Here is a 12796-nt window from a genome sequence, read left to right on the forward strand (position 1 = left end):
TGCGTGTGCAGAAAATACCAGAAAGCATGATAAGTAATCACATACTGCTCCTTAAGTGAGCACATCTGATAATCATTTCTGAAACAATCATTTACAAATAAACACCTATTTTGGCAGATTTCCCATTTATGTTATATTTGAACACACACAGTATCAGGTGTGTATAAAAAGTGAGCGCACCAGTTCTGCCCTACAAAGGCAAAGTACAGTAGCCTATCTGCATTTAAAAAAAAAAAAAAGTTTTTTGACCAATCAACAGTGTGGCATATTCTCTTCAATCTGGTAGAATTTGATATTGGTACTGCAAAAATTTCCAGAGTTATTGGGCTTTTTATTTTGCTGTCCATCCAAAAAAGCACTGTGAAACCAAGGCAAAGTGCAGTATCTGCAAAGTGTAACTGTACTCCCTACAGTACATCCTATGATTTACTCTATAATTCTATTGGAGTAAAACCAAGGCAAAGTGCGGTATCTGTAGCTAATACCAAGCCAAAGTGCAGTATCTGCACCAAAACCAAGGCAAAAGTGTAGTATCTGCCATAAAACTTTCAAAATTGGTCACAAAATATGCCATAAAATGGTCAAAATTGGTCAGAAAGACAAACTACAAAATACATTTAATTCAGTCCACCTTTATCTAATCAATTATAGACTTGGTGGTTATTCATAATTTGATGCTTAAACCTGACAATGAAAAACACAAAAAGCTGTTGGCATTTTTACAGATACTGCACTTTGCCTTTGTAGGGCAGAGTTGGTTGACCAAGGTCTAGTCATGGGCAAAGTACTGTTTGTGACGGGTAAGTCTGTGCTGAAACAGCCGGTCTGCTGAGAATTTATATTCCCAAGATGTGGATAGACACTTTATTACATTTTAGGCTGCACTTATTTCTTTTGCTCAGAGATAACTGTGTGTTTTTACTTTTACAGCTCTGGCCCTGCTGCTGCACGCACAGCTTGGTAAGCATTTTTATGAATATGATATACAGCGCATATGTTTATTTTTTCTTTTTATGCTCAGAAATTGCAGCGCACGGTGGGTTTGGTCTGTAAATAATGGATTCCTTGTGTATCCAAGGCTCATCCTTCATACTGTCGTGATACTTCACAAACTGGGCACAGTACAGACCACCCCCCCACCATTTATATGCCCACTGACATCGACCCATGTGTAGTACCCATCTTCTGTACGCCTTCGCCACCATTAAGAACAACCGACAGGCCACCTACTGTATGAGTGGAACGATTCGGAGCTTACAGTCAGTTCAACGGCCTGAAGAACACTGCAAAAACTCAAAATCTTACCAAGAATATTTGTCTTATTTCTAGTCAAAACAAATCTAATTATACTAAAAACAGGACTCATCACATAAAAAGCAGCTTGTTTTTTAGACACTTTTTACTTCTTTCAGGCCTATTTTCACTTGAAATAAGTAGAAAAATCTGATAGTGGAGCAAGTTTTTCTTTCTTATTACAAGCACAAAAAACTTGCTTTCACTGGCAGATTTTTTCTACTTATTTCAATTGAAAATTAGTTTGAAACAAGTGAAAATTATCTAAAAACAAGTTAATTTTTAGGTGACGAGTCTTATTTTAAGTGGAAAGAGGTTAGTTTTGATTAAAATTGAGACATTTTGACAAGAAATAAGACAAATATTCTTGGAATGTTTTTTGAGTTTTTACAGTGAACACGTGAGGCAATAAATGTCAATAAATTTACACCAGTGTTTTGTTGTTGCCACTATAAATGTTCAATTCCTTGACAGAAACTTAAATCTGAAGACTCTTCTGTCAGTCGGAGGGTGGAACTTCGGATCTGCAGGGTGAGATAATCTGAACAATGAGAATCACCTGTTATAGCACTCATCTCTTCCTGCATTAGTTTCTCACAAATGGTGTCCGACCGTCAGACCTTCATCAAGTCAGTCACTTCATTCCTGAGGAAGTTTGAGTTTGATGGGCTTGACATAGACTGGGAGTATCCAGCCAACAGAGAAAGCCCTGCTGAGGATAAACAGTACTACACTGTTTTCCTGGAGGTTTGTTCACAACAGTTTCCTGTTTAGAGTCTACTCTTACAGTTTTTCAAATATATTTGGATCATTTCTTACCTCATAAAACTGTTCAGTTTCAGCTACACTAAATCCCCTCCCTGTGGTGTTTCCAAAGAACATTGATAAATAAAAGCGTATTAAAGCAAAAACAATTCACAACCTGACCGGGTTACAAACTATAGAGTCCAGAAGTTCAGTTAACACTAAATATTTTATATACGGTATATATGCTGGCGTTCAACAGGAGCTGAGAGCAGCCTTTGAAGACGAGGCCAAGCAGAGCAACAGGGCTCGTCTTCTGATGTCTGCTGCTGGAAAAGACACCGTTGACTCAGATTCCCAAGCTCGGACAGTAAGAATCTGTGGTTTGTCCAGTCTTAGCAACAGTAACATCATGGACCACTCTGTGTTAACCCTGTTGGTTTCCCTCACCCAGGGCGCTCGATATGATCAATGTCATGTCCTATGATTTCGATGGCTCTTGGGGCCCTAATGACTGCTGAATGTAGCCCTCTTAGTTAGAGTTAGAGGCCCTGAGGACCACACTGCAAAAACTCAAAATCTTACCAAGAATATTTGTCTTATTTCTAGTCAAAATGTAATTTCTAGTCAAAACAAATCTCATTATAAGTACAATAAGACTCATCATATTAAAAAAGTAGCTTGTTTTTAGATACTTTTTACTTCTTTCAAGCATATCTTCACTTGGAATAAGTAGAAAAATCTGAAGTGGAGCAAGTTTTTCTTTCTTATTACAAGCACAAAAAACTTGCTTTCACTGGCAGATTTTTCTACTTTTTTCAAGTGAAAATACATTTGAAACAAATGAAAAATGATCTAAAAACAACTTCATTTTTAGGTGATGAGTCTTATTTTAAGTGAAAAGAATTTAGTTTTGACTAGAAATGAGACATTTTGACAAGAAATAAGACAAACATTCTTGGAAGGATTTAGAGTTTTTGCAGTGCAGGGTGGATTCATCTACTTCTGTTTATGTGCCTGCAGTCTGTCAGTCTGTCAATCTGGGTCCAGAGTTGTGTATTATTTACGTACACTCCTTTATTCCAGGACTATGCCAACTACTGAAAGAACCAGGGAGAAGCTGATTATCAGTTTCCCCACATATGGAAACACATTCACCCTTAGGAACCATGCTAACCACGGTGTTGGACCACCTTGTATCTGGTTCTGGAATTGAATGAATGAATTTATATTTAATTAAGTGTCATGCACCAATTAAGGCGCCCAGCCTATAAGGGCTTACAAGACACATTTCATATCTAGAGTGACAACAAACAAAATCAGGCAAAACAAAAAACCACATGGAATTCATGTAAATAATTCACTTTTTCTTATTGACCAGGCACTTTTCATGAAAGTAGCTATAGTAAAGACTTATTTTCCGAAGAACCATTCCAACTTTATCTCATCATCAACCCAAAACAACTCAGGCTTCACATTTTGCATTTTCTGAAACAAAAACTGCCTGGCTTCGTCATATAACTGGCAATGAAACACAAAATACAGTTCATCCTTGATCACATTTAGATTACATAATGTGCATAGTCTTCCCTCCTCAGGTATTGAGTTAAAGGACGTCTGGTTGCTAGTTGCTGGAAGTCCAGGAAAGTACACACAAGAGAACTTGCTTAGGCTACTTTGAGGTACTGTATATGAGGGGAAAAAAAACAGGCTTGAATGTTAATGTTACGTCTTACTCATATTGTTCCTCAATATTCTCCTGGGCCGGTTTATCAGAATATCACAGACTCCGGATGAAGAAGTGAATAAGTTCCTACTCCTGTCACACGTCGCCTTGTGACATTACAGATCTGTGGCTTTTTGAAAAGATGGAGCAACGGAGGTCTGGAAGCAGGCCCAGGATGTGCCATATGCCTACAAGGAAACCAGTGGGTGGGATATGACAACATCAAGAGCTTCCAGATCAAGGTAGCAGACAGGCACAGAATATACTTTATTTTTTTATTTTATTTTTTTTGTATCATTTCTCGGGCCAAATCTCTTTGGCTGTGATGAATTACCTATAGGCTAAAAATGCTTCCCAATCCCCAAACCTGTCAAAACCTGTATTAATAATTACAAAACGATGCTGCATGTGGAGTCTTGAGGCAGTTATCAGCAAATACAGTGTAAAGGCCTTGTGATAATGTTGTGTTTTTGACCTCAATTAACCTGCAGTCTACAAACCCCACCTTCTGGCTGTCTGTAGGTTGACTGGCTGAAGAAGAGGTGCTATGGTGTGGACTGTGGACCATTGATATGGATGATTATTACCTATAGGCACTTTATGCAACCAGGGAAAATATCCCTTGATTAATGTTCTCAAAAAGGGTCTCAATCTGGAACAAGCACGTAAGACCTTTAATATCTTATTTATTGATTAGGAGGGTGAAGTCCATGAAGTGTTTACTAGGAAATCTACTTATCAAAGAGTTAATATGTTATTTTTAGCACGTGCCCCAGTCCTGCCACATGACTTCCTCCAATTGCCGGAGTGAGCACGACCCCTGGAGGAAGTTCCAGCAGTGGCAGTGGGTTTTGCGCTGGAAAGGCCTATAGTATGTAATCCGTCCCAACAAACAAGAACCAGTTCTACAACTGCAGTCAGGGCCGTTGTATATAGGGGAGAAAGGTAATTATAATTCCAGGGGCCCAACGCCCAGTAGGGCCCACAAAATACCCCAGTAGTCTAATGACTGGATTACTCATAGTAATGCTGCATTAGCATCAAAACAAAGTTAATAAAACATGGTAATACATATGTAGTCTACACTGCAAAAACTCAAATAATTACCAAGAATATTTGTCTTATTTCTAGTCAAAATGTAATTTCTAGTCAAAACAAATCTCATTATACTTAAAATAAGAAACATCACATAAAAAGTAGCTTGTTTCTAGACAGTTTTTACTTCTTTCAAGCATATTTTCACTTGAAATAAGTAGAAAAATCTGATAGTGGAGCAAGTTTTTCTTCCTTATTACAAGCACAAAAGACTTGCTTTCACTGGCAGATTTTTCTACTTATTTCAAGTGAATATTTGTTTGAAACAAGGGAAACTGATCTAAAAACAAGTTATTTTTAGATGATGAGTCTTATTTTAAGTGGAAAGAAATTAGTTTTGACTAGAAATTAGACATTTTAACAAGAAAAAGGACAAATATTCTTGGAAAGATTTTCAGTTTTTGCAGTGTAAGAAAAAAAAAAAGTGGAAAAGTCAGGGGGCAGGGGCCCACTTTAGTATTCTTTCGGGGGTCCCAGAATTCCTAGCAACGGCCGTGACTGCAGTGCGGGGAAAAACCTACTTCGAGCACCGTGCTGTCTGTCGGTCTGGTCTTCGACAGCTCCTGTTCTTGTTGCAACTGGGCCTGAAGCTGAAGTTATAGATTGACAGGTTCAACTGTTCAAAGGCCAGTTGAACCTGTTTTACATTTGTTCTTAGCTAACAGAGGCTAACTACTCAGTATAAGCTAAAGGAGAACACCACACATGTTGAATGCTAAACAATCAATCAGTCAATCATATCAGTCACTGTCAATTACTGTCCGGTTTGCCTGTCCACCTGCTGGCCCTGTGTTGCCCCCCAGGTAGAGGCTTATGCACCCAGGTCTACCTTTGCTCTTGATGAAACCAATGAAAGCCTTAAATCAACATCCCTTTTTTAATTTTTGGTATGTTTTTATCTGTACTTTGTATTATAAGTATCTTAACCTATTTATTGCACTCACCGCACTTTCTTTCTTTCTCTTTTCTTGGTGTATGTTTGCCATCGTTACTGTTGCATATTCTGGTGTGTATATTGTATGTATTGTGTATGTATGTATTGCATGTACAAGGCAGTTGTTACGGCGCTACTTGCCCAAGACAAATTTCCCTTGCAGGACAAATAAAGTTAATTTGATTTTGATTTGATAAACAATGTAAAACCTGATGCCGTTGTCTTGAAGAGTTGATTTTGAAAGACAATGTGTTGTGCTTCATAAAATATCTTTGTATGAATAATAGACTATGTTCTCCATCTCAATATAACTGTTTAATAGACATATTACACAGTATGCATATTCCTTTTACATGCCAAATACATAAAACTATATGAAAACAAAAGATTACAATGCATATGGAAAAACATAGTTTACAAAGGTTTTTTTTTAACATTTGCTGCGAGTACTTGTACTTATGTGTGGTTGTAGGAATGTGTATTATTATTGTGTTGGGTATGTCTGTGGTATGTAGGGATGCGTGGATCGTTGTTTTGCACCTGCACTTTTGATGTCCTTCCGCAACGAAGTTCCTAATGGAATAATAAAGTACTTTTGAATTTGAATTGAATTGAAGTTTATGTGGATGTATTCATTATCCCTGTGTTGTAAATCTAAAACCATAATGCAATATAAAACAACACAATCTGTGAATGAACACTGGCTACGATCCACAAAACCAAAAAAAAAAAAAATTAACAAAAGACTTTGAACTATGACCTCTAACAGCAGCACGCTATCTACTTTGCAAATGTCATTTCCCCCACATAGTGCTCATTTTGGCCGACTTTTGGTAAATCATGTGAAGTCTTTGATGACGAATCTTTGTAATACTTCATCTCCTACAGTGAAGGACAAACACAGCTGCTCGCCCTCTCAGCTGCTCTCGCTCTCCTCTTTCTGTTCTGTCTTGGCAGATCCATTCTGCTCCGCCGCCGCCGCCGCTGCCACGGCTGCTGCCACAGCCGCCGCCGGTTCCTCCACCATGGCAGACTTTTTCGACGTTCCTGTTTGGGTTTCACAGGGAGTTGAAGTTGCGGACGATTAGTGTCAAATGAATGAAAACAAAACCTTGAGAAGCAGCAGTTTGAGGGTTCTGGTTGATACTGTACCCGTGAGGTAATTTCTGTGCATTCGATGGAACAGCAGGAGACCAATGAAGAGGATGAATCCGATGCAGGCGATTATCATTCCGCACAGCAGGAAGCTGTAGCTGCCTTTAGTCTGGATAATCTGGGGGATGAGACAGCAACATTAAACTACTGAACATGAATCCAAATCTCCACTGGTGTTGTTGCTTTTTTTTGTTTCTTCCAGTGCAAATGCTATTTCTGTAATGATAAAACAGTAACACTTTAGATTATACATATTAACCATTAACTAGGTGCTTACTAATATGCATATAAGTAGCTTACTAGCTCCTTATTAGTAATTATTCTACATAGCCTTATTCTACCTCTATTACAGCATGAATTAAGATTTTTCCTGATATTAACTCCTAATTAATACATTAATGCTACTAATTCAGAGTGATAAGGGAAAAATTACTGTTCTTGTGCTACTGCCGCTGTACAAGGCCCCAATAACCCACTGGTTATTCACATCATTATTCAGAAACAACAATGCATTCATTTACAATGAATAAGCGATAATTAGGAGTTAATATCAGGGCAAATCTTAATTCATGCTGTAATAGAGGTAGAATAAGGCTATGTAGAGTAAGGTGTTAATACGGAGCTAGTAAGCTACTTATATGCATATTAATAAGCACCTAGTTAATGGTGAATATGTGTTCTCTAATCTAAAGTGTTACTGATAAAACTACTTGTGGGACTTACAGAACCAATCAGAACCTGCATCACCATCTCTCCCATGCCTGCACTCGTCACCAGGACTGAAGTTGCACATCCTGCAAAAAAGGGAAATCGATGCATTTATTTCCTCTCCTTGCTTCACTCGTTATTGTTTTTGTGCACGAAACACTTCATTATACTGTACCTTGATAATCAAGGATGTCCTCAGTGTAGGAAAGCATACAGGGGAAGATGCTGCTGAGGAACAGGCCGCACAAACCAGTGCCGACAAACAAAAAGACGTTGCTTGTGTAGAAAATAAGCAGCATCAGCACAACAACAATAGCACCTGCCTGTAAAAAACAAAGAGTAGAGGATGTGATCAAGTTAGTATTGATATCACCAAGTGTTTTTGACCTTCAAGTCAAAACCATAGACTGTAAAAAGAATGGACGTAGCGTCCGTGACGTCACCCATTGGTTTTGGGGAGTCGTTTTTGTGACTCAAATATGGCGGCCTGGACAGCGCCATGTTGGATTGGCCGGCCGAGAACCCGCCCACTGGCCTCGAAGCAGCTGTCCACGGAGCTGCTCGGACCTGTCACTCAACGTTTCCGCGCCCTGATTGGCCAGAGTTTTAACCTAATAACAGTAAAACTGTAGAGTTAAAAAAAAATTCACCCCCCTCAGAGTGTGTGCGGGGGTAGAAACTATCGATTGAGACGAAAAAACGTTCTGACACCAGGCTTTTAACATGTTTACTGAGGATGTAAAGTCGGCGATTTTAACACGGGGGTCTATGGGGAATGCTCCCTTCTGACACCAGCCCCCAGAGGAATCCGAGGGGATTGCAGTTTTTTGAACGCGGAAGTGAGCTTCACTTCTCAGACCGACAACTGCCCCCTTGGTCAAAACCCACCTTTAATCATGTCAGTCATAGCTACATAGATATATATTTTTTATAATTCAACGAACCATGTCAGACACATCTGTATAGATATTTTTTATATTTCAATGAATCATGTCAATTGCAACTTACTGTATAGATATATATACATTTCTATTTCTATGTTTTAGCTTTTTTATTGTCTGCGTTGTGTGTCTGTTGTTGTGTTGTATTATGTCTTGTGTTGTGTTTTTGCTATGGACCCAGAGTCCGAAATAAAGAAATATATATACATATAGGCCTATATTTTTATAATTCATCGAATCATGTCAAGCACAACTGTATAGATTTATATTTTTTATATTTAAAATGAATCATGTCAATCGCAACTGTATAGGTATATATTTTTATATTTCAATGAATCATGTTAATTCCAGCAATATAGATTATATATAGAATCATGTATAACCCTGCAACTATGTAAATGTACTTTTCCTGTTACCTACTGGTCCTCTGTCTTTTTGGACTTTTTATGTTAATTTGTTGTATTGTTTTGGGGACTACGGATGTAATTTAGCACATGTGCTGAATCCGGTGCATTTACTGTGGGTACTCTAGCACTCACTGTTCATTAATATGCATTGTCCCGACCAAATAAACAAATAAAGTAAAGTAAAGCAAAGTAAGTGTCTTGTAATATTGCTCTGAATGTTTCATTGTGGCTTTACCAGGTTGAACAGGAGCAGTCTCACAGGCTGGAACCGATACGAGAGCGGGATGGACAGCAGACGTCCAGCAGTGATGGCGGCCCAGAAGACGCTGGCCAGGTAACCCGCCGTCTTATGAGGCAGCGGCATCGGTTTCTTCACAGCGTAGGTGTAGACGAAGCCGGCATACGCACCCTGAGAAAAAAAGAGACAAAACAAAACAAAAGGGCCTTAAAGGGATATAGTTCACCCAAAATTCAAATTGCACTCATTATCTACTCCCCCTCATGTGGACTAAGGGCTGGGAGAAGTTTCAGAGTCCTCCGTGGCTTCTCTGAGTTACAGGGGGTCTCGGCGTAGCAGTGCATGTCCATATGATGGTTGCAAATGGATACCAACTGTCTTCGTAACAAAAAGACACACCAAAAAACATCCAAATACCTCCATGCTGCTCGTATGTAATGTCCGTCTTGTATTGAAGCCCCGAAATGCGAAATTGTTCAGAATAAATTAAATAAGTCTATATTTCAAGCTTGTTTGTAGCGGAAGCTCCTCTGGTCCGTCCTCTTCCAAGAGGGCATACATACATCTTTTTGTTACGAAGAAAAGTGGTATCCATTTGCAACCGTTATGTGCTGCTACGCCGAGACCCCCTGTAACTCAGAGAAGCCACGGAGGACTCTGAAACTTCTCCCAGCCCTTAGTCGACATGAGGGTGAGTATAGATAATGAGTACAATTTGAATTTTGAGTGAACTATCCCTTTAAACGTGTGCTTCTTCTATCTGTGAAGCAACGTTTTGGTACACATTCATAAAATTTCATGCAGGAACATGATTTGCAAAGCGCACGTCATCATGTTATTTATAATCTGTGGCCCCTCACTCACCACAATACCATCGGTCATGAAGAGCACCATCCCACCGAGGATATGAATCATAAAGAAGGATACTGGCAGCCCGCGCAGGTTATCATTCTGACAGCAGCTGAAGATATCCCCATGACCTGAGCAGAGCGAAAAGTCAGCAATGACAGATTGTGCACATAACATGGCATTTATTGTTTTGTCTTTTTTTTTTTTTCTTTTGTTATTGTTTTTTTCATCCCAACTGACTGCAGAATCAAAGAAAATATCATATGCATTATTCATTTTTGAAAATCTTTACCTCCAGCATGTTCCTTCTCTTCCCCGTCTGGGCCTTCTGCCCCCTGCTGGTTCTCCATTGCTAGTTCATCTTTGTCCAGAAGACGAGGAGTGCCACTGGGGCAGCATGGGATCAGCTGTTCCTTATACATCAGGAACAGGACTGCAAGGGGAACGGGCAGCTGAGGACGCACAGAAAATCTATTTATACAAAAAAAAAAACAGATTTACATTTAACAAATTTCAATATCTAGGTTTGATCAGTGTCGTACGTTAATAACGGCCATGATCCAGAAAGCGTATTGCACTATGGACTCCTCCTCCTCCACTCCTCCTCCCTCACTGAGAGTTATGTTGTGCTCTGCAATCGGGCTGTTTCTCAGCATGTTCCTGAAATGATGCATTATCTCAGTCCCGTTCTCTGTGTGATTCCCACAGCCGTGCTCCGAGAGGAACGGATCTGCAATCAGTGGGCTCACCAGTGCCCCGAACCCGATGAAGAAATGAAGAGCCTGCAAAATGTAGACAAAGACAAAAAGGTCAAAGATATAACTTAGTGTCTGGCTTTTCAAAAATACAGTTATACATAATTATATCCTTACTTGACAATATCATACCATGCACAAAATGACATTTAATGTGTCTTTGCATACTTGTAAAAAGACAAAAATTGTAGATTTTGTTATTCACTGAATGAAAATAGTGTTATATCAATAGATACAGTGCTGTTTTTGTTGTTTTACCTGTAAGAAAACAGCTGAGTCCTTCTGATAGATGGTCACCAGTTGGATGTTAGCGATGGTGTCAATAATACCCATCGCAAAACCAGACACAGCCATGGCGATGGCCAGCACCAGCACATTATTACAGAATGGGATGATGGCAAATATTATAGAGATGACAAGAGCGGAGACGAACAAGGCAGCGAGAGCACTGAACAACCTTTAAGAAAGAGGAGAGACAAACACCAATAATAATCTCACAGACAATCATTTTATACCATATGCACAGGGACAACAGCAAAGCCACACAGCAGAATCTGAAGAAGATGAGTTTGTGATATACTTACGTCCGCTTGAAAACCCCGCCGATAGAGCTGCCAATCAACAGGCAGAACTGCTGGGCGAAGAACACCCACGTAATCTGACTGAGTGTCGAATTAGTTTGACATTGCAAGTCCAAAATTGTAGGTCCAAGAAAAGCGATGCAGAGTCCAAAGCTGAAGAAAACGCTCCAGTAGGTCAACGTGTGATGGGCATTCCTTTTGAACAGAGTCACAATCCGCTCATCCAGAAACATCTTTACCACAGTGAAGACAGATGCAACTTTTTTTGTTCTTTCTTTTTTCTTACTTCAACTATCTTGAAAATGTCACAGCAGCTCTGGAGGTTTTGTGGAGACTTGGATAATGAACTCCTTGATCTCTTTTTAAAGCTTTTACCTCCCTCCTCTGCCTGTTGCTTAACTGAGAAAGGAAGTCCTCCTGAGTTAATGGGTGAAGTGGAGGACCTTCTAACCATAATATGCCTATTTGAATTGTGTCAATGATTGTCATTGAAAAAAAAAAGAAAAAAAGAAAGAGTGTCTGTGTTGAAATGCTACCAGAAAGTCTGCGTTTGTATGTCATGGCACTTCCAGTCCTATTGATGGGAAATGTATCACTCAGGATTAGATGACACACAGGTGTCTCATCGTGGACAAGGCGTCTTTTCTTTCATACCTTGAGAACACTAGGACATTATGTAAATTCAATTTTACGACATAAAGTTGGAATAATTTTGTTTTCAGATGCATTGCTCTTTTTTTTTATTCCTCTTTAAGCACATTATCACCTTTGATTGATGAGTACATACTGAGTCTCAGTTAACCAGGTAATGAATTCATGCTTGTAGACAGTTTGCCACGACATCTTGACGCATTTATCCGTGTCAGGGGTGGCCATATACTCAATTTTAGTGAAGAGGAATATTGGACATTCTTATACATGAAATCCCCCGAATATGTGTTGAAAATTTTAAACAAAGCCCTCAATCCTATTGCACAATACCCTCAACATTATTTAAGCCTAATTACACAGATTGCAAAGGTTAATTGTGGTTTAATTTTCACAGTGGTATGTTTGGAAGAGATTAATCAATAACATTTTGAGAAGATATACACTGTATCTATCAAGAATTACCACATTGTGACAATAATTTCATGAGAAAAGGTAAAAAAATATATATACGTATGTATATATATTCCAACTTTATGGGCAACAGTGTATATTCAAAAAAGGTATTGAGCTGAACTAACACAATGGTATGAAATATGCCCATTTTCAAAGACCCCATCACTCCCACTTTCTTTTTCTCCATCCATTCAGCTTATTCTACATTTTTTTTGAAATCATGCACAGGCTTTAATCAGTGGTCCATAATATCATGAACTATTTAA

The 12796-nt window shown here is 39.0% G+C and overlaps 1 protein-coding gene and 1 pseudogene across 3 annotated transcripts; one reads left to right on the top strand and one right to left on the bottom strand.

The window, feature by feature from the left end:
• Positions 1 to 775: 775 nt before the first annotated feature.
• Positions 776 to 5529, top strand: LOC146985128 (acidic mammalian chitinase-like; annotated as a pseudogene). The gene is made up of 14 exons (XR_015036221.1): positions 776 to 800; positions 931 to 960; positions 1079 to 1280; positions 1764 to 1824; positions 1884 to 2040; positions 2300 to 2407; positions 2492 to 2602; positions 3021 to 3044; positions 3090 to 3233; positions 3666 to 3719; positions 3886 to 4005; positions 4286 to 4426; positions 4528 to 4679; positions 5363 to 5529. The product of XR_015036221.1 is annotated as an acidic mammalian chitinase-like (transcript).
• A 974-nt stretch (positions 5530 to 6503) lies between these two features.
• slc60a1b (solute carrier family 60 member 1b) lies at positions 6504 to 11804 on the bottom strand. Of its 2 annotated transcripts, XM_085782888.1 has the most exons (11): positions 11430 to 11804; positions 11104 to 11302; positions 10633 to 10872; positions 10383 to 10542; positions 10106 to 10221; positions 9239 to 9412; positions 7831 to 7978; positions 7671 to 7741; positions 6945 to 7065; positions 6796 to 6839; positions 6504 to 6759 (listed from the first exon to the last, which is right to left on the bottom strand). In XM_085782888.1, the coding sequence occupies exons 1-11, from the start codon at positions 11657 to 11659 to the stop codon at positions 6709 to 6711; spliced, it is 1554 nt and encodes a 517-aa protein (XP_085639014.1). In that variant the 5' UTR covers positions 11660 to 11804; the 3' UTR covers positions 6504 to 6708. The 2 variants fall into 2 exon arrangements, with proteins under 2 accessions (XP_085639014.1, XP_085639013.1); XM_085782887.1 differs by having other exon boundaries at positions 6504 to 6839.
• Between the last annotated feature and the right edge of the window lie 992 nt (positions 11805 to 12796).

This window comes from Trachurus japonicus, chromosome 7, assembly GCF_045865225.1.
Source record: "Trachurus japonicus isolate A0001 chromosome 7, Traja_1.0".
In the NCBI taxonomy this organism is placed as follows: Eukaryota; Metazoa; Chordata; class Actinopteri; order Carangiformes; family Carangidae; genus Trachurus; species Trachurus japonicus.

Bases quoted from the DNA above. Each gene is read 5' to 3' on its own strand.
- slc60a1b (XM_085782887.1), bottom strand. From the start codon at position 11,659: ATGTTTCTGGATGAGCGGATTGTGACTCTGTTCAAAAGGAATGCCCAT. The intron at 11,303-11,429 runs GTAAGTATATCA...TCTTTCTTAAAG, and splicing joins GGCGGGGTTTTCAAGCGGAC to GTTGTTCAGTGCTCTCGCTG. The intron at 9,413-10,105 runs GTGAGTGAGGGG...TTTTTTTCTCAG, and splicing joins TCATGACCGATGGTATTGTG to GGTGCGTATGCCGGCTTCGT.